Source organism: Bacillus rossius, chromosome 8 (assembly GCF_032445375.1).
Source record: "Bacillus rossius redtenbacheri isolate Brsri chromosome 8, Brsri_v3, whole genome shotgun sequence".
Classification (NCBI taxonomy): Eukaryota; Metazoa; Arthropoda; class Insecta; order Phasmatodea; family Bacillidae; genus Bacillus; species Bacillus rossius.
Window position 1 is genome coordinate 18,185,369 of NC_086336.1, and position 23,104 is coordinate 18,208,472.

The 23,104-nt window shown below is 38.2% G+C and overlaps 1 protein-coding gene across 1 annotated transcript in view; it reads right to left on the reverse strand.

Moving 5' to 3' along the window:
• Positions 1-23,104, reverse strand: part of LOC134535549 (tetratricopeptide repeat protein 27) — a 186,446-nt gene that overhangs the window by 14,897 nt on the left and 148,445 nt on the right. The window contains exon 12 of the mRNA XM_063374719.1: positions 9,639-9,800. Coding sequence (XP_063230789.1) covers positions 9,639-9,800 — 162 coding nt within the window. The remainder of the gene's footprint in view (positions 1-9,638; positions 9,801-23,104) is intronic.

Genomic DNA, 23,104 nt, shown 5'->3' on the forward strand with positions numbered 1-23,104 from the left:
TTGTACAGCTGTTGTGGCTCACTGGAGCAGGATGGGATGAACAGCTTCCTCCAGAGGTCTTATGCAGGTGGTGTGATTTTAAGTCTGAACTGTCTTTGTTGTCACAACTTCGACTGCCTCGGTGTGTATCAGGCTCAGTAAAAGCTGTTCATGAACTGCACAGGTTTTGCGACAGTTCAGAGGTTGGCTATGCGTGTGTCATCTATCTCAGATGGCAGAATCAAGGTCTCACTATTGATGGCAAAATAATGAGTAGCACCGGTGAAAAGGATCTCTTTGCCTCACCTGGAGTTGTGTGCAGCTATGATGTTAGCCAAGCTAATCAGTTTCGTGACCAATGTATACAAGGGGGTGCTGGACATCATGCAAGTGTATGCGTGGTCAGACTCAACAGTTGTTCTTCATTGGATTGCATCATCACCCCACCGATGGAAAACATTTGTGGCAAATCGTGTCAGCATCATACAGGACTTAACTGAAAAGGAATTCTGGAGACATGTTCGTACTGAAAACAACCCAGCAGATTGTGCATCCCGTGGCTTGTTGCCCTCACAAATTATTGATCATCCTCTGTGGTGGTCTGGAGCCCCATGTCTTAGACAGCCTCACAGCCAGTGGCCAAACGATACCCTGGGTAGTGTGGTAATTGATGATGCCATTGCATGTGAAGAAAAACTTACAGCAATAAGTTGTGTGACAGAGGTATCCCTAGAATTTGTTGCCAGATTCTCTTCCTTCAGCAAGCTGCAGCATGTTGTTGCTTACTGCCTTCGGTTTGGAGACAACTGTTGTCAACCTAAGGAAAGGCGTTCTCTGGGACCGTTGACAACTACGGAACTGCAAAAGGGCTTGGACGTTTGCATCAGACATGCCCAACAAAGGTTAACTTGGACAAGGGGCAGTGCAGTTCTCATCAAATTCGGCGCTTGTGCCCCTTTGTGGATAATGTGGGTATCATCTGCGTAGGAGGGAGGTTAAGTCAGGCATCCCTTCCCTATTCTGTTCAACATCCTATATTGTTGCCCAAAGATCAACCATTCACGTTAATGGTAATCAATCATTTTCATTGTTTACATTTGCACCCTGGTCCTCGAACTTTGCAAGCCATCCTGAGCCAACGATACTGGATTCTTTGTGCGCGCTCTGTCATCAAAAGGGTTTTACGTGGGTGTATTAAGTGTTTCCGCACTAAACCCTCTCCGTTCACTCCAACCATGGGAGAACTTCCATCTCCTAGAGTCCAACAAGTGACTGCTTTTCACCATACTGGTGTGGACTATGGTGGGCCCTTTCAGGTTACCACGACTCGTACTCGTGGTTGTAAGTCCACAAAAGCATACTTATGCTTGTTTGTTTGTCTTGCCACCAAAGCCCTACATTTTGAATTGGTTTCTGATCTCTCAACCAGTTTGTTCTTGGCAGCATTTTCTCGCTTCATCTCTCGAAGGGGAAGGCCAGCCCACGTTTACAGTGATTGTGGAACTAATTTTGTTGGAGCTCATCGAGAACTCAAAGAACTCTACCAGTTTGTAAGACAGACAACCCATAAAACTGAAGTGAGCAATAAGCTGAGTCAGGAAGGAATTGCAAGGCATTTCAACCCCCCAGCAGCACCGCACTTTGGCGGGTTATGGGAGGCTGGCATGAAGTCTGTTAAAAGCCACTTAACTAAAGTCATTGGCTTACAGATCCTTTCTTATGAAGAGCTCTCGACCATCCTGATTCGCATTGAAGGGGTCTTAAACTCTCGTCCTCTTTGTGAGATCAGCTCAGACCCGTCAGAACTTGATGTCCTAACACCTGCTCATTTTTTGATTCTACAGCCCATAACATCATTACCCGAACCTGACATCACCCACCTCAACATTAACCGATTAAATCGCTGGCAGCTGGTCCAACGTATAATTCAAGATTTCTGGAAATGCTGGAGAAAGGAATATTTGTACTCACTCCAGCAGAGAAGCAAATGGACACAGCCAGGTGGTCAGCCCAAGATTGGAGATTTGGTCGTCATCAAAGATGAGCACACCCCTCCACTCAAATGGGGTCTCGCTCGAATTCAAGCTCTTCACCCAGGACCAGACCGAATTCTCCGGGTGGCTACTATCCGGACTGCTATGTACAAGTGTCTTGCAACGTCCGCTGATTAAGCTGTGCCCTTTGCCAGTGGACAATGGTTATGATCTAGGACAGAATTCAACAAGATCATGTAATCTGTAACAAATTGCTTTCTTTTCCTTGCTGCATATACCTTTGTGTTTGTTACCTGGAGCTAACAACGGGGGCGGAATGTTCGGACTTTGTGACTGATGTCCTTGTGTGAAGTGTTACTTGTGCCCCTTTTGCGTGTCGTATAAACAGTTCGGTAAAATGGCGGGCCGCGTGCAGTCGGGTCGTTTGTTTTGTATTTGGCTATCGTTTCGTTGTCATAGTTGTATTCACTAAATCAGACTCTTTATATATTTATGGTCCTCCGGAAGAAATTCGTTGAAACAAAGAACAGTAAGTTTCATTTGCATGCAGTTGTACCCATCTACACTGGAGTATTCTAAGAAATGTTTTAAAATTTCTATTTTCTTTTTGTCTTCTTTGATTATGAAACGTTCACATTCTTTGTTGAAATGTTTAATCCACTGGTAAGCATTTGAGTTTCTGCCCGTGAATTTCTCAATCATAAAATCTTTTGCAATTTTCCCTAAATTTTGAGTTTCAGATATACATAGTTTTTTTTTTCCTTCAAGAAATTTTTCTAACAGTTTTTCCAATTTTTTATTTGATCCACTAGGTATATATTCAACACTTTTAGTTTTTTTTTTTTCCTCAATTTCTTCCAGGTAAAAATCCTTACACTGTAAGTTTTGCTCTCTATCCAAATATGTTTTTGATATATCATCTGTCAAACTTAACCATATTTTCCGTATTTGATGTATTTTATTTAATGATTTAGTGACCTTGGCATAGTTTGGAGTATTTGTAACTGCTTGGTGTAGATTTGCAGGTTGGTGTTCGAGTGGAATTTCAAAAATCTGCTTATCAGGTGTAGCTATGGAGGTTATGGTGTTTGATTTCCCATCTGCTGTTGGTTTCACAGCAAAATTAAACCTCAATTTTTTCATGTTTCGTGAAATATTTGCATATACTAATGTTGTTTTATAATAATGTTTCACTCTTTGATATATCATCTGTCAAACATATCCATATTTTCCGTGTTTGATGTCTTTTATTTAATGATTTACTGACCTTGCCATAGTTTGGAGTATTTGTAACTGCTTGGTGTAGATTTGCAGGTTGGTGTTTGAGTGGAATTTCAAAAATCTGCTTATCAGGTGTAGCTATGGAGGTTATGGTGTTTGATTTCCCATCTGCTGTTGGTTTCACAGCAAAATCAAACTTCAATTTTTCCATGTTTCGTGAAATATTTGCAGAAAATGTTGTTTTATAATAATGTTTCACTCTTGGTTAATTGGTAAAATGAAACAAAGACGTAATTGTGTTTCTCTATTTAACGAAAGAAACAACATTTAAAGCCCTTATTTCAGGTTTTTTTCTACATATTTTTACAAATATAGATAATATTCTCTTCAAGAAAGTATATAGTTCACAATAATCATAACTCACTCTCACTTTTCATTTAATTAAATGTCACAATATTTAGGCGGCTTTGTTTATATCGCGCCAAAGACAAACTGAAAGAAAAGAGTTCGCACATGAGCGAAATTGTTTTCTTTACAAATACGTCTTTGCTTCATTTTATCAATTATATAAATTGACAAAAATCTTATTTTGCAAATTGATTAATGGAATAATCTTATCAAATTAGTGTATTGTCATTGGTCCTCGATAAATCTACAAAGTTTGAATGAAATCTGGCCGTTTAAAGTGGGTCAAAATTGCACCCAAAGGAGTCGGTTACAAACATACAAACAAACATACATGTGAAGCTAATATAAAGCATGTAAAAAAACACTTCAGCACTCAAGGATACTCTGTTTTAATGATAACCCAATACTGAATAAACCCAATTCCGATAATTAATTTTTTTTTACAGAACCTATTTCCGATAACTGATATTTGTTATGGTTTTAAAAAATATTCAGTCAGTCAGTGCATTGAACAAACTAGTGTAAGCAAATTACTTGTATCTAATGCGTTAAGATTAAATATCTATTGGGTATTTTTAACATTGTGATATTTCTGTGAAAAGCTCTAAACTGAAAATTTTACGGGACCTTACAAGTCTGATACATAACAACTACAGACAAGTGTTTACCAGTGGTGTCTATAATCATTTCTCAACATATGTTACTGTTTACAAAAAAATTGGGAATGAATGGTACATATGAAGCTAGGTAACAATTCATCAGTTCAGAACATTATGTTTAGTATATTTTGATCATTATGATGCTTTGTATAATAAAATAAAATTCATAAGCACAATACAAATAATGAAACACATCCCATTGGTAAACATAATAGAAAAGGCCTTCTGAAAATCGTCCACTGGGTTTGGTTAGCTAAATTTTTAAAAACAATGTGGTTAGGTTAGCTTCATTTAAACTACTTAAAAATAGTGTGGATTGTTGGTTAGGTTTGGTAAGCTTTGTTAAAAAATACAGTAAAAATTATTATGAATTAACAATTTAATATGCAGTTAGGTAACTTAAAATAATCAATCATTACTATTTTTTAGTATTTTTAATGCAGCTATACTAACCAAATGTTCCCACCAGTTACAGTATTTTTTGTGTAGCAAACTAAACAACTGTTCACACAATGTCACAGTATAGTCAAACCTTGTTTATTCGGATCTCTGGAAAATCTGTATCAGATTTGTAGACATTTTATTTAATGTTTACATAAAAATGACAAGTGTATTCTACATCTGTGTAAACAATGATGATTAGCACACAACAATAATGTACCTGACTTTTCTTCATTAAAATGCCATACCTGTTTGAAACAAAAGTAAATTGACAAAATTCTTTGTTAAGAAATGATGTGAAATATTATTTTTATATTTTTTTTATGACTTGTAAACAATATAGGGCATGTATACTATGTAATTTTATTACATAATATATTTTTATATTGTAGTAAACTGTAAGTCTGCTTATTTAATGATTTTTTTTGTTCTTATTACTCGTATTACCTGGATTATCTAGATTCTGGACTGTCCGAATGGCCTTAGGTCTCAGTTCAAATAGATGAGGTTTAACTGCTTTTAATGTATCCAATCTAACCACTCATTAAAATGGTAAACTACCTTAATTATCAAAATGCCTTCTTAGAGAATGTTTGGTAAAAAAATGTGAGGTGGTGGGGAAAAAAAATAATATTTATTATTTTGGATAAGAGATGGTTAAGTTTCAATTCATAGGGTAGCAAATATAAATTTTTACACCACTTTCATGTTTCAGTACTGAATTTTTGTACACCTTTTGCCTATCTTAACACTGCTTTTGTTCAATTTTATTTACAGTTTTCTGGGGTCTCTAGCTATAGCCGCTATCGGCAATACAGTGACTGAGTTGGCATGCTGTGAAGGTGACTTCTCTTAGAACAGGCCAGCGGGTTCATTATGAACATTCACACAGACATGCGGTATTCGCCACGCTCTATCGAAACACGTACCGTATTTGATGATTATAAACCAACACGTGGTGTGTGTTTTGTTATAATCTACACGGTAAAATTCTGTAATATCAAATGCAAGCAACCACTGAATATTTAATGTGTGTGTTAAATAAACTACAGTCAAACCTCTCTGAAACGACCCCTCACGGTTCCCAGGAAGAGGGTCGTAATAGAGGGGGGGTCGTAATAGATGTTTCCCGAAATTTTCAGTTCATTTCCACCCCCCCCCCCCTTTCACAAACCGCTACTCGCTAAGAAACCAGCCGTACAATGGCAGGATGCTGTCACTCACAATGCTAGACGGCTTTGCTTTAAACCCACTTCAACCTTCATGACAAGTCCGTCGCCCTACAGGCCACCTCTAAAGAAAATATGTCAAAAGACAGTTTATTTTTACTGGTTAGTTTACATGTACGTTTTCTGCTTGCCGTAGTTAAATACACTAGAACCCCAATGTCACGAACCCCGGATTTAAAGAACCAGTGATTTTACGAATACATTCTCGGGAACCGTCAAAAAATTGGACATGTTGACCAAAATGTGAAAATCAGAAAAAAATTAAAAAAAAAAAAAAACTAAATGAAAGATCATTAAAATCTGTTAATTTTAACACACAGCGTATTTTTGTGTCTGCTTTAATACTTCCAATAATGTTCATGTAAGAATAACAAAAAAATAATGGCACATTTCCTTTAAAAATATGGCAGCTGTAGGTTCTGCAACGCGAGTGGGCGCACACTAAGCTCGCCCGGCTGGCTGGCGGCAGCGGCTTCATAACGCATAAGCTCACCCCTCCCTACCCTCGGTAACATTCTTCAAGGCTAGCTCATCCCTCCCAGACACACAAACCATCTAGTGTCCTCCCTTATAACACCCCAACTTCACTCCCCTTTGAAAAAACTTCAGTGAGAAAATGCTCATTTCACCCTCCCTTCTCCCTTAAAATTGGACTATTATGAATGGGGTACTAAAGCGGCGAGGGAGGGGTCAAAATATGTCACTTTTCACACCAAGTTTGAGTTCAGTCATCTCTGGCAAGAAATTTACAAGCTTTCAAACTTAAATATAAATGTATTTTAATAGCAAGGGTCCTATGAAAAGGAATATACCGAATAAAATCAAGCCGCTGTCACCAAACAAAGCATAAAACGGCCCAATGCGTGGTCGCTTCGTTATTGCTTGCTAAAGAGGTGAGACGTGGAATGTTAGAAGAAAGATAAATGCGAGGGAGACAGACGGCAGCCAGTGTGTTTCCTGCGTGGGCAATAAGTGGCGTAGCCTTTTTTTTTAATGCTGGGTGAAGCGACCTTTTTCTATCAACCCACGGGAAAAGATAATTGCTTGAGCTGTCAAAATAAACATAGCTGCGGCAGTTAAAACAAGTGAGGCGGGCGTGCATCCAGTCCGCCGCTGTGTATTGTCAACCGATAGTAATCAAAATCAAGAGAAATCCAGCAGGTAGCTTTGCCTTAACTGCGTACCACACTAGACACTCGCAAAAAGCTAAACGTAAACACGTTGCCACAAAAACCTTTATCTGCATCCTGCCGGCAAAGGGACATGGATTGGGAGTTGTTAAGCGCTGACAGCGGTCGACAGGAAGTGGTATCTATTTTTAGATATGCGCTGTCTACAGCAGTACAGCAATCAGCAAGAGAAACACAGTAACACACTACTCACCACAAGAAACTTATTTTCTGTCCGATTTTCTTCGGATTTTCGGCAATTTTTCACGGTTCCTCGAAATCGGGTTGTAATAGAGAGGTGGTCGCAATAAACTAGGTCACAACAAAAAGGTTTTACTGTAATTTTTTATTTCAGTGATACATAAAATTTATTTTTAGATTTAAATTTTTGTTTCAAACATTTAAAACTATCTTTGTTTTGTTCAACAAGTATTTAATTTAAACATAGAGTAAAATAAATTTGTGACATCAATGTTGTAATACCAGTGTTTTGCTATAGCAAACACAAAACCATAGATATAAGTACTGCGGTAACAGCTCCTAACCTCGAATATTGTTTACGTTAAAACTTCATTGTAAATAAGTTTGTCTCCTAACACACCCAACTATGTTAAAAGGATATTATGCCACTACATTTCACATTATTTAATAATTATTATACAGTCAAATCTCTCTGAAACGACCCCTCACGGTTCCCAGGAATAGGGTCGTAATACATGTTTTCCTAAATTTTCAGTTGATTTCAACCCCCCTCCCTTCCAAACCTCTACTCGCTAAGAAACCAGCCGTACAATGGCAGGATGCTGTCACTCACAATGCTAGACGGCTTTGCTTTAAACCCACTTCAACCTTCATTACAAGTCTGTTGCCCTACAGGCCACCTCTAAAGAAAATATGTCAAAAGACAGTTTATTTTTACTGGTTAGTTTACATATACGTTTTCTTGCTTGCCGTAGTTAAATACACTAGAACCCCAATGTCACGAACCCCGAATTTAACGAACCAGTGATTTTACGAATACATTCTCGGGAACCGTCAAAAAAATTGACATTTTTACCAAAATGTGAAAATCAGAAAAAAATTAAAAAAAAAAAAAACTAAATGAAAGATCATTAAAAACTGTTAATTTTAACACACAGCGTATTTTTGTGTCTGCTTTAATACTTCCAATAATGTTCATGTAAGAATAACAAAAAAATAATGGGACATTTCCTTTCAAAATATGGCAGCGGTTGGTTCTGCAATGCAAGTGGGCGCACATGAAGCTCGCCCGGCTGGCTGGCGGCAGCAGCTTCATGACGCATAAGCTCACCCCTCTCCCCCCTAGGTGACATTATTCAAGGCTAGCTCATCCCTCCCAGACACACAAACCATCTAGTGTCCTCGTTTATAACACCCCAACCTCGCTCTCCTTTGAAAAACCTTCAGTGAGAAAATGCTCTTTTCACCCTCCCTTGTCCCGTAAAATTTGGCTATTATGAATGGGGTACTAAAGGGGTGAGGGAGGGGTAAGATTGTTGTAAATATTTTCGGAGTCCTCCCTCCCCACCAAACACGCCCAAAAAAAAGTATGTTCAAATATGTCACTTTTCACACCAAGTTCGAGTTCAGTCATCTCTGGCAAGGAATTTACAAGCTTTCAAACTTAAATATTAATGTATTTTAATAGCAAGGGTCCTAAGAAAAGGAATATACCGAATAAAATCAAGTTGGACCCCCTGCTGTCACCAAACAAAGCATAAAACGACATTCGTGGTCGCTTCGTTATTGCTCGCGCGAGAGGCGAGATGTGGAATGTTAGAAGAAAGATAAGTGCCGGGGAGACAGACGGCAGCCAGTGTGTTTCCTGCGTGGGGAATAAGTGGCGTAGCCTTTTTTTTTTATGCTGGGTGAAGCGACCTTTTTCTGTCAACCCACGGGAAAAGATAATTGCTTGAGCTGTCAAAATAAACATCGCTGCGGCAGTTAAAACAAGTCAAGGCGGGCGTGCATCCAGTCAAAATCAAGAGAAATCCAGCAGGTAGCTTTGCCTTAACTGCATACCACACTAGACACTCGCAAAAAGCTAAACGTAAACACGTTGCCACAAAAACCTTTATCTGCACCCTGCCGGCAAAGGGACGTGGAATGGGTGTTGTCAAGCGCTGACAGTGGTTGACAGGAAGTGGCATCTATTTTTAGATATGCGCTGCCTACGGCAGTACAGCACTGGGCAAGAGAAACGCAGTAACACGCTACTCACCACAAGAAACTTATTTTCTGTCCGATTTTCTTTGGATTTTCGGCAATTTTTTCACGGTTCCTCATAATCGGGTTGTAATAGAGAGGTGGTCACAATAAATAGGTTTTACTGTAGTTAAAATACACCACTAAAGTCCCATTCTTTTCATACCACCAACTGATAATACCGGTACGATAAATACCACCTGAAATGTGTGTGTATACATTTGAAGGTTACAGTACATAATGTCATAATGAAGAATGTTGTGATCGTAATCAGCCCGTTGGATCAGAAAGTGCACATGCACTGTAACTCACCTCCTCAAACTCACCACAGTCGGTGCTCACGACAAGCAAGTTGTCCCACACATGCCAGTTCTCGTAGTTGCATTTCACGGCCTCCTGCAGGACCTTCCATGCGCGAGCCTTCTGTCCTGTCTTCACATACGCCTTCGCCAAGTTGTTCCACGCTTCAAAGTTCTGGAATGCATAATGCACAGTAAATCATGGACCAATTACTTCATGTAGGCAGCCCGACATGCCACGGAATGAGCTGTGATGAAGACTAGGGACATTGATGGCCAATCACAGACAAGATGAACTACATAGACACTCACCACTACAATACATTCACTCTCTGATAAACATCTCGTTCGATTGGCAGTAGAGATGTTAGTTTTCTGGAAATATATATATATGGGAAAATTTTTCGGTTACTAACAAAAAAATTTTTTCTGCCAAACAGGAAATATTTTTTATACTAGCACAAAAAAAATAATAAATTTTAATAATATTTCATACAAATATAATCAAATAACTAAAGAAGTGAGCCATTAGGTGGAAAAGAAAAACAAAATCTGAAAAGTTTCCGACCTCAAATGAAGATGGCAGCATCGTGAACAAAAAACGGGGAAATGTGTTTGCTTATGCTTTGGAATGTACTCTCTGAAATTTTGGCCAATTTGGACATGCAATTGTTTTTTAAACAATTAATTACATGAGTCGATGGCATGTTTTTATGGAAATGGAATATTGAGTATCGAGCTGACATTAATAATTTATTTTTGAAAGGCAATACACCTATGCTAAATTAACCTACTAGGACTCTGCACCATCATTTACCACAGTAATATTTTGGTCGGGAAAGTGGTGGTGACTTTTTTTAGGATAGTCATGGAATCGTCTTAATCAATCATACTGAAAAATAAAAAAAATGGCAGGAGCTTACTATGCATCAATAGTTCACAATATGATGGCATGAATGATTACTATTTTAAATATTTTATTTAAGTTTTGGTTAAATGCTACTTAATTCCATGATATAACTTGCATTTCAGTGCTACATGGTGAATTAACTTGCATTTCTGTGTATTGCGGTGTTTTGACATGCGTTTCGGTGTTGTTTCAGTTTTATCGCAATTCACCATGTATTCGTGTTCCTAACCATTATTTTAGTGTTTTGATGTATTTTAAATCATGTTAATTAACAACGGGCTGAAACTCATGAACTCAAGCCGAGTCGAGTGAGTAGGTACAGCTCGACTCAACTCGAAAGTCGAGTTTATTGTACTTGACTGGACAAGGCTTGACGACCTTTTAACCTATAACTCAATACCCAAGCTAACCGGACAAAAAATTAGTCACCCTAGCGCGCATGCACAGATGGATCATTAAGCATGTACAGATGGCGCAGCAAATGAGTCCTGTGCTCCACCGCACACGCACTGCCTCTACATGAGCATAAGGCAGTGGCGATCTGTGAGACATTGATGTTTCAAGTGGACAGTGTACGTCAACATAGGTACATATAAGGATGTGACATTGGCAAAAAGAGGCAATCATGTTTGGCTGTGCCCATGACCATACGGTGTGTGAAGTTGCTGGATTCATTAGTGTTTCGCAGCGGACTTTCAACGTGTCTACAAGCAGTGGTGTACTGAAACACATCATCAGAATTGGGGTAGGAAAATGATCTTGACCAAGAGGGATCGGAGATGTGTTTTACGGCTCGTAAATCAAAATTGCTTCCAAACCTAACAGGAATTGCTGCAGTCAGTGAATGAAGGTCCATCCTGATCTGTTAGCGAGAGAACACTGCAACACGAACTGCATTCAATTAACATTTGGAGTCGTCACATCGCAAGAGGCCATTGCTCACACAGGCATATAAAGCTGCGCGTCTTCAATGGGTTAGAAATCATCGAACATAGACAGTAGCTGACTTGTGAAATGTTACGTGATCTGACAAATCACTTTTTGCCTGTATTCCAATGACGCACATCGTTGAGTGCACCAAATAGCCCAGGAAAAGAAGGTTTTATGTCGGGAAAAATTAGAGACAAGCTGATATTTTCGCAAGTGTTAGGACCTAACTAGAGGTATATTTTCCCAAAAGTCCCCACCCCTCCCCTTTGTGCTTCCCCCCCTACCCACCCTTAAACATCCGATTTGCAAGCATTTGGATTACCCTTCATATCTCCGTTATTTATCGCAGTCAAATTTTTTATATATAGTTTTATTCCTTATATTATTATCTACAATAAAGTTGTGTATAGTTTTGTTCTAAGATTAGCAGTTAACTAGATATTAGCTGAGGAATGTCAATTTTTACAATTTTATGTAAAGTTTGTTAAGAATATTAAAGTTTAAAATTTTTATTTGGGACAATTTCACGAAACACTTAAGATAAAAAGTGTAGAATGATTCTTTAGCTTTCCAACTGTATTAATTATTCATATTTTGGATGACGATAACATGTGTATAACGCTAGATTATGCGAGGAAGGCGCTGCATTTTGTTCTACCCTTGGTGCGTGCTGCAGTGGGTGGCCTCAGGAGGCTAAACAACATGCTTACTATCAAGAGCGAGGGAGCTGGCGTGTTGAGTCATGGAAATGTCCCTAACCACCCCCGACCATAAATTTCTTAAGACATGTTTACTGCCTTGAGTAGCCCGTCTTCCAGAGACTAGTTCTTGGAGTGGTTTTGAAGTGTGCGGTAACGTTCTAGCGTGTATGTGCATGATTTTCTAAAACTTCCACTTACTCTACGTCACATAATAACGTGAAGTACTAGAAAGTACGGTGTTAATTTTTGATAACTGAAGAAATTTTGCAACAGCTTCTCGCAAATCTAAGAAGGTAAGAATGTTTTCAATAACAAAAGCTAAGTATTATTGTAATAATAAAAAAACACATCTTCCCGTGGGCTGTTGCTATTCAGTGGTTATAGTGCTGTTCTCCTACCAATACGATTTGGGTTTGGTTCCCGGATAGGACCACTCCCTTTTTTTTCATTTGTACCACTGCATGGTCGGCTGTCGATTTTTTTTTCCTTCTTCGGAGCCTTGTGCTATCCTCCACCCTAGCACTCCGGCCCTGCTTCATTCGCATATTAGCATCGATCTTATAAAATATTTTTACACAGAAGACTATATGTCGGCTTTATTGCAGTTTTCTTACTTTTTAAATTTGTATCACGTAAATGTGATTTCTATTGCAACAGAAAAATATCAAACACCGTTAGGCCTATTGATGTGTGTGTCAATACACTGTTTTTGAAGTTCAGGAATTTAATAGATCATGTAACTTAAATATTCTTACATATTTGTGTGAGATTTGTAGTAAAATCTTTTCAAAAATTTAATTATAAACTGATGCAATTCAACATCGTGACTATTTATCGTAATGTTTTTATGGTTTTTCAGAATACCAAACTTACATTTTAAGTAAATAAGTATACTATTAAAATGTGCATTTGTCAGTCTATGTTAACTTTTTATTATTTGACAATTGCAAATCAACAACTTTCTAAGTGATGAGTAATTAGGTACGTCTTCGTATGTTTCAGGATTGAATCTACCTACCATGTTATAACAAGAATTCATACTAACCAAAATTTAAATGGAACATTTAAGTTTACTTTGTATTCTATGTGGTAAAGATACGGAAGGAGATACTGTTGTTGTTACAAAAGGGTTGAAGACAATAACAGAAGCAAGCATTCTACGAAAGGATGGGCTCCACGAGAACTTGAAAGGAAAATCAAGTGTTCGAGTACACAAACCGTGTAGGCAAAACTATACGAGACCATCAAGTATTAAAGCTGCAACTACATCATCACTAAGTCCTGCTGTATGTATTCCTTCAAAATTATCGCCTGTTTTGCGAAGTGTAGGAAATAATTTTGACTACAAAAAAGATTTCATTTTTTGTGGGGAAGAGGCAATTGTCGATTCTGCTTTGTATCGTAGGAAAAAAGTTCGTATGGTAGCAACATTAGACATTAAAGATAGTTTGTTGCAGAGATGTGAAGATCGGAGCGATGAATGGGGAGATCAAGTGAAAGCACGCATTTTAAATGTAAGTGACCTTGTAGCCCCAGAAGCACGATACCATAAAAACTGTCATGACACTATTTCAAAGACAAACCCAAGTGAAGGATTTGTAGGCAGACCGATGACGGATAAAGAATCTTTTTTAATGTTGTGCAGTTACATTGAACAAAGCTTGAATGCCAATATTCAATTCAAGAGTTGCAAGATATAATGGCATGCATTTCAGGGAAAAAAAAGATACATATTCCGACAAACACCTGAAAAATCTTCTTCTAGAACACTTTAAAGAACGCATTATGGTATCTAATGTCTCAATCAACCATAGAAAGAACATTGTGTGTTTGTCTGATATTGCCCATAAAATTTTTGAGACCTGGTACAAAGAAAGAGATAGGAACCTAGATACAGAAAAACTTATGAACGTATTGGCTGCAGCTGACATCATTAAAGAAGATATTCAAAAGAAGGCATATGATCAGTGGCGTAGCGTGGGTGGGGCGGAGGGGGCGGCCCGCCCCGGGCGGCAGCCCGCGGGGGCGGGTCGCCGGTGAAGCGGGTTGAGATCTGATCTATGATTCATTCATTACATGTGTCAGACACACTATAATGTTCCATTTTTATCTAAAATTTTGCACACCAACTATTTTTTAATATTTATTTAAAACAAAAACTGTGAAATCACTGACAGAGCTCTTTATAACGTTTGTTTGTTTGTTTACATACGAACGGCAACATCGCATCACGCCGCGCCGAGTTGAGCGGCACTCCTTATTATGTTAATTACTCATACAAAATCTTTTGTTTCACGCGTCGGCCCGTGTCGATGCCTCTCTTTCGCACTCATTGAATTTAGTACTACGCATTGTACTGTAAAGTTTGACCTTAACCCAGGGCAAACCAAACAACTTCCGCAAACCGGGACACAGTAAAACTCCTATATTGCCCCGTACCGCGAGCGCAGGTAAACCCAAAAAAATATTAAAACCCAAACTAATAGCAGGCTTAAAAAATACTAATAAGGTTGCGAACAGTGAGAGGAGGCAGCAAGTTAAAAAGACGCAAAATTTATATGACAACATTTAATAAATATATATATATCATAAGATCATTTCATCACAAATCGGCGCATCCATCATAAAATACATACCCTATTACTACTTATAAAAAAATAGCTATATAATAATAGCTACTAAAAAAATACTTTAACAATTCCCCCCAAAAATTATAATTTGATCATATACTTCGGAGCTCCGAAAATTAAATATAATTACCAAAAAGGCATTAAAAATATATAAGAACATATTAATACAAATACAAATACAAATACAGATACGCACCGGGCGTATCACCGCTGTAAACACCAATTAACATAGGCGAAATCTAGCAATAAATTGACACACCTTAACATGCAAATAAATATACCAAAAATTTAGCAAATTACAAATTATGGGTTTACAAGCCCTTCTCAGTTAAGTCATTTTCTAACGGTCGACGCCTTTTTTCTTCCAGGTCTGGCAGGGATTGGGTGAAACACGCTGAACGTAAAATCCCAGGTTCAGTTTTATTAGTCCGTTAATTTAAATCCCAAAAATCCACAAATTATAGTTTCGCACCAGGGGTCAAAGGGGTCAACGGGGCAGTGGCACGGCTGGTACTTACTTGCTTTTTGACGTCGTGATGTCCGGTCACCAAATACACTCGTTTGCTCACGAGTGTTTTTAATGGCAAACCCTTGCCATTATATGTTACCGTAGCTGCAGGTAATTGTACGGATATGACGAATCCTTCGCCATACCGTCTTGGAGTTTATTTCGGCGCACATAATTCATCCTTGGAAAATCCTCGCGATATTCACACACGCCTCACCAACCACTCGCGTTCATCGTACCAAAGCGTTCTAAATTATATAAATTAACCCCGTTCATATTCAAAAAGGAACACTCGTATACAGTTACTTCGATGTGGAACCATCACCATGGCCAACCCGCGTTTTACTTCACGTGCGTGCCCGCCTGGGCCTACCAGGCGACTCCGCTCGCCCGTCTCACCTGACGTCACACAATCAGCTGTTCTGCTCGCGCGCCGTCTAGCGCATCGATTACCAACATATTCGGTAGTGTCCTCGAACTTTCCAGACCAATTTAATAACTTAAAATCTTAAACTTAAAAATAATAAGACTAAACAAGAATTACAAATTTCTTTTTTAAAACAACATATAACAAACTTAAATCCAAAATAACTCGTATTACCAGGGCATCCGAAAGATTAATAAAATACGCTAACCATTTCTGCCAACATAAACATTATCAAAGGTAGCAGCTGTAGCACACATGCTACAGTACTGATCTTTGTTTTTTTTAGTGCATCGTGAAGTACCGTTACGCAATCACGCTTTACTCGTATGTTTGTTTCGCGAGAGTTTCGGATACGGAACGAAAGTCATTTTGATTGTGTTTCGAACTTTTAAATACTGTTGAATCTTCTAAAACTAAACATTTAGAACTTTACCCAATCTTTGAACTAGTTTTTGAAAATGAAAAGAGTCAAAGAAAGCGGTGCGCAATTCCGCAAAAAAATAAAGGCTAAGAAAGAAGCAGATGCGAAGAAGTCTCAAGGTGCATTACTGAAATATTTTAGTTCCAGTTCTGGTTCGAAAGCCACGTTGTCTTCAGTGGCATCCTGCAGCAGCGGAAGTGATTCCAGTGTAAGTAGGTATATGATTCCTCCATCTATAATCATGCATGGCCTAGAATTACTCCAGTTATTTATTATTATTATTTATTTATTGTTTACAAAAGTTACAATATTTCTTACATTAGTCTCGCAAAATCTATTCACCTAGGTTTGTCTGCGAGTACGGAGTCACACTCGTTCATTAAATCTTATTTTATAATACACTTAAAATTGCTCTAATAGCTGTTTGAACATTGATTATTGTTTAAAAAGTATGGAGTATACTAACATAAATTACATTGAGTTAAGGTACATCTTTTTAAGTTTACGACTGAATTTTGTCCTGCTACTTGAATTTAAAACTTCAATAGGGGATGTTTTGTAAATCTAGTAGTAGTCTAGGAAATTTATTTTTTTGTTTTTGGATAACTTGATTATTTATGGTACCTGTCATACAAAGAAAACATAATTTTTCATTTAGTTCAAAAATGGTGCCAACGATTTTTCTCAAATTTCTCGTCATTTTATCTTTTAATAACATCTATAACATGGCTTACTCAGTCAGTTTTTACCGGGAAACTCTAAAAAAAATAGCTGCCATACAAAATCAATTTTGTTTGTAAATTTTCCTATAAGGCCGGCAAACCGCGCCGTCACCAAAACCACTTTTGTTTTGTGATAGATAAAATACTTATTTGAAATTCGAACGTGTCCTCCGGCCAATATTCATGGGAATACATAACTTATTTTACAGGTACAAGAAGAAGACGTACCTGCCGTCGCAGTTGGAAGTAGTTCTGGTCCCACCACAGAGCAGGGTCAAGACGAAGTCGACTCATCAAAAGTACCTCAAGCATCTAGTCATAAGCCTGCAAAAAAAGTGAATGTTGCCAAAGAAGACATAATTGAAATCGTGCCTTCTGCTCCTGCCGAAATCAAAGATGTGAATCTCGACGATGTAGGTTGCTGGCCTTCTCCTATGACCGACGAAGTAAGAACGCTTCTAGTACGTCGCGGATCTGACTCAGTACAGCAAATCGATTCCAAATTTGCCGATGTTGTTCGCTCAGGGACTTCAACGAAAGGTGGTACCCGAAAACTAACCAAAGAGTGGTTCTACAAACCATTATCTAACGGCAAAAAGGTTCTCCGAACATGGATGGTGTACTCGCCTTTGAAGCAATCCTTGTATTGTTTTTCTTGCAAGCTGTTTGGCAATTCCGGCTCTAACTTCGCATCTGAAGAAGGATTCAACAAATGGTGGAAGCTAAATCCAAGAATAGGAGACCATGAAAATAGCCTGGGCCATGAACAGAGCTTCTTGAAATGGAAGGAGTTGGAAGTTCGCCTGAACTGTAAAGCAACCATCGATCAGAAACAACAAGAAGTTTTCGAAAGTGAGGAGAAGAAGTGGAGGGATGTACTGTACAGGTTGCTGAATATTATCCAGTTCTTAGCCAAACAGAATCTGGCCTTCAGAGGACATCGAGAAGACATTCGAGGAGATGATAGTGGCAATCGCGGGAACTTTCTGGAGTTAGTGCACCTCCTAGCTAAATACGACCCTCTTCTAATGGAACACCTGACAAAGATAAAGCTGGGAGCAAGAGTTTCAGTTTCGTATCTATCTCCAGAAACCCAGAATGAATTTATAAACTTACTGGGACAGCAAGTTCGATCCACCATCATCCGTCGTATTCAAGAAGCTAAATATTATTGCGTAATCTTCGACAGTAGACCAGACATCTCCCACAATGACCAAATGAGCCAAGTTCTGCGATACGTACATATCGAAGGAGAAAAAGTTGCCGTGGTAGAATCTTTCATTGACTTCTTCGAACCAAAAGGAAAAAATGCAGAAGATCTCAGCAACGATATAATCGCGAAGATAACATCAGACGGACTGGACATACAGAATCTGAGAGGACAGGCTTATGACAATGCTGCCACAATGTCAGGGATCCACAATGGAGTTCAAGCCCGGATTAAAGCACTGAATCCGAAAGCTATATTCGTTGCATGCACAAACCACTCACTAAACTTGGCTGGGGTACACGCTGCTTCTGAATCAGTGGATTCCGTGACGTTTTTTGGAACTCTGGAGAAGCTGTTTGCCTTCTTTTCCGCATCAACTGTTCGATGGAACGCTTTGGTTGCCGTCACAGGTCAAGCAGTAAAACGAGTCACTGAAACGAGCTGGAGCGCTAGACATGTAGCTGTCAAGATGCTTAAAAATAAGTTTGAGGTAGTTCTTGAGGTACTGGAACAATTAACAGATTCATCTCAAACTTCCGAAACAAGATCGGGAGCCAGTCTTCTCCTGACAGCCATACAGTCATTTAACTTCCTAACTTTTCTTGGCTTTTGGGCTGCAGTGCTACCTGAAGTAGATGACGCACAGATTTACCTGCAGCAACGAGGACTAAGTGTGGATAAGTGTGCTCAGAAACTCTGCGCTTTGAAAACCCTCTTAGTGGAAAGTAGAGACCGTTTCGTGCAAGAAGCAATTGACTTTGCTAAGACTCTCTGCGAAAAACTCGGAATCGAACTCAAAACGAGAAGAATTCGCAGGAAAAAACGCATGCATGGCGATGAATCTTCTGAAGATGCAGCTTTGTCTCACGAACAGGAAATCCGTCGAGAGATTATCGCATCATTCGACAAGATCATTCAAGAAATGACGACTCGATTCCAGAAAATTCAAGAAATATCGGACAAGTTCGGATTTTTGATGCCAGCGAAACTTTTGGACAGCGAGTTCGAGTGTGATCTTTCCCATGTATTAGAAGACATGGACAAGGACGAGTTTCAGATGGAGCGGAAGCGTCTTCAGCAGTTTGTTGTTGTTGCCTGTTCTGAATCAGAGGAAGATATAAGTGGTAAAGGACCACTGGAGCTCCTCCAGTTCATTCAAAAACTGAATCTCGGAATTTCGGTTCCAAATATAGTCATCTTGATTCGTATATATTTGACTTTGGCGATTAGTGTTGCAAGTTGTGAGAGAAGTTTTTCGAAGTTGAAGCTAATAAAAAATTACCTCAGATCTACTATGAGCTCCACTAGACTATCAAACTTGGCTATATTGTCGATTGAACAAGAATTGGCTGCTAATATTGATTTTGACAAAGTTATTTCTGACTTCGCTGCTCATAAGGCCCGTAGAATCCGCTTGTAAAACCGCTCATCCTATTTAACCTTCAATAAAAGGTACCTCATTGCATGTGAAATTTAATTTTAACTAAGCACCTATAGAATGGGGGCGGCAAAATGGGTCTCCCGCCCCAGGCGCCGAGAGGGCACGCTACGCCACTGCATATGATCATGAAACATATCCAGGTACCAATGACATTACATGTGGAGGAGAACCTTTAAAACCAAATACATTAGCAGCTTTCACACAAAGAGTTACGAAAAAGAAAAACGTTTCAGAGTTTGAAATGGTAGACAGAAAATGTGTAGTCATAAACCATGCTATTATATCAGCTGTAAGACCCAGATCATTATTGTTACCACTTCACATTGGCTTAGCTTTGACACTACATCGTTTATATGGATCTAAGCATCTTATCAACATGCTATCTTCTATGGGTATTTGTGCATCCTATTACGAAGCTTCCATGTACATTAATGCTCTTATAAATTCAGGATCACTAAATGTCAATGAATATGCTTTCATACAGCATGATTTTGATAATGCTGATGTCAATGTTCGAACACTGGATGGCGTGAACACGTTTCATGCAATGGGCGGGGTCCAAACTATTACCCCAGATTCTAGTGTTGAAACTCAAGTAAAGGTTGCATGGAAATCTTCTGGAACATTTAATCCAGAATGCATTAGGATACGATATTACCCAAAGGAAAAAGCCCACAACGGACTTAGTAGCATTACTGTGAAAGACTACAACGAATTAAAAGCTGAGCTGAAAAATTCAGACTTCACAGTAGCAACCATGTTTCCTCCAAACTCTATTTGGCTTTCTGGAATGAATGTCCAACCAGGATGGAATGGTTTCATGAACCTCATTAACAGTAGAAGGGGAAAATGTGACTCAACATATGTCATGGCTCTTCCATTTATTAATTTCGATAAGTGTGTAAGAGAAGCTGGAGGCGAGAGAAACGTACTTAAGCCAATTACCACATCTAAGCCTTTTGCACCAAACTATCTGTTGCACATAGTGTCATGTTCATGTAAATCTGCATGTGGGAAATATTGTGGATGTCGAAAGACAGGTTTACATTGCTCAGCTATGTGTGAACACTGCAATGGTCTTTCGTGTAACAATGCAACAACCATAGATGAAGATGAAGATGCAATTGATGATGTATAATTATATATGTAGGCGTTGAGTCGAAAATGTTATGAATAGATCTGTTTGTAAAATACATTGAAGTACTTTTGTTGTGAGTAGAAATTGTCTATACAAATTAAATAGCATGATGTGTAAATAATAGCAAAGTTTGGAAGTGAACAATGCACATAAAGAAGTGAATAATTCAGTAAATGTCACAACAGCTTGAAGTGGGTGGGTGGGTGGGTGGGTGGTCCGTGATGCTGTGGATTATACTGATTGCTCTTTATCACATACTGTGAATAAGCAGTCATGTATTTTAGTTCACAGCTGCCGGTTGTTGCCCAGTCCGGGACACGGCGGGTCCATTGGTGGTGGATAATTGAACGATCCTATGTGGGTCAGGGTTGAAGCCCCTCCGAACCAAAACTGGCAAAAATAATATAAAAATTAAACCAACTTTTTTTTTCTGTATTCTGAACTAAAATTGTATATATAATTTATTTAGAATAATTAGGAAGAATTACAAGTAACGTTTAAGGCCAGCGGAGCGAGCTAGAATTGGGTGCGGCAGATTGCTTTTAAGTCCGGGTTGCGAGAGTTGAGTTCTTGGTTTACTTACGGCCCTCTACTTCATGTTATCTTCATCCAAAATATGAAAATTTAATACCGTTGGAAAGCTAAAGAATCATTCTACACTTTTTATCTTAAGTGTTTCGTGAAATTGTCCCAAATAAAAATTTCAAACTTAAATATTCTTAACATAAAATTGTAAAAATTGATATTCCTCAGCTAATATCTAGTTAACTGCTAATCTTAGAATAAAACTATACATAACTTTATTGTAGATAATAATATAAGGAATAAAACTATATATAGAAAATTTGACTGCGATAAATAACAACGGAGATATGAAGGGTAATCCAAATGCTTGCAAATCTGATGTTTAAGGGTGGGTAGGGGGGGAAGCACAAAGGGGAGGGGTGGGGACTTTTGGGAAAATACCTACACCTCTTTTTGGGTCCTAATACCTGCCAAAAGTTCAGCTTGTCTCTAATTTTTCCCGACATTTATACATTTTTTCCTTTCATTTCCTGGGCTAAAAGGCCAAATGAAGCATTTAATCCTGGATGTGTGCAATGTCAGGTTCAAGCCGAAGGTGGGTCTGTGATGTTTTGGGGGTGTTTTTTATATCATGGATTGGGCCTGCTGACTGTGGTGACCACTAACATGAACTAGCATGTTTATTGTAACATTTAAGCTGTTGCCTTTCAGCCAACATCATTAGGATGAGTATATCCCGATTTTTCAAGATGACAACAGCAAAGTTCATCGGGCTGGATGCATATGTGACTGGTTTTATGAACACTCCCCCACCCTATTACATCTCGATTGGTCTGCATAATCACCTGTGGCACATGTTGGAACAGTGGGTAAAATGCTGACATCAGCATCCTTGGTGGAATTGTGCGATCAAATCCTCAGCGAGTGGCTTAACCTGAATGCAACGTACCTGCATGTAACTCCACAGCCTTGTGGACTCACTTCTTAACTGAATCCAGGAGGTTATCAAGTCCAGAGGCAGAGTTACACTTTATTAAATGAAGCTTGTAATGATTTCTCCAGGGGTGAGCGTATTTGACATGTGTAATGAGCATATTACTTACAATTATTTTGCAAACACTTAACACCATAATCTCAAACTTGAAGCACTCGTGAATAAAATATGGTAATATTTTACTACTTTCAAGATACAGTATTAAGTGTTTTTACAAAAATAATGTGAGCATTTACAAATTATAAAATGAGAATTGTTGTATATTTTTTTAACTATAGAGATACAAAATCTATAAGCAAAAAATTAAATTTTTTTTACATGTTTGAATTAAATATTTTTTGAAGTTTGTTTCAATAAATCTTTGCGGTTATCATAGTTTAAATGCATATGTACACTGATTCAGTTAATACTTTTTTTTATATAAAGTTAATAAAATCCTTTATTGCTAATATAAATTTGGAAAATAGTAACAAATAGCATAGTTTTTATAACTTCTTAAAACTTATATGTATTAAGAAAATAGTTTGTCTGGCATTCAATTATAGTTTTTTTTATGTGTTCTTTGGTCACTAAGCATTCATTAGAGAACTATATTCATAAAATAAGACTTTAAACTTTGTGCATAACGTTCAAGTTCTTGTAAAATTCATGATATGCTGCAGGGAAGACATGACAGTAAATCTTTCAGGTTAGTTTCTTCAATTGGTCTGACAGAACCATACATCTCATTGATATGGGTTCCAAACTGCCGTTATATGTCACAGACATTTTACTGACACTTCCATTCTCTTTTTCAGACAACTTCAGGCAAACTGCTGTTCTGATACTCTACTTTGTACCAGTAGCTGTAGTTGTATTTTGATTGAATTTGTCCCGTAACAACGCAATATTGAAAATTGTTTTATATTGTTTTATTTCTTGA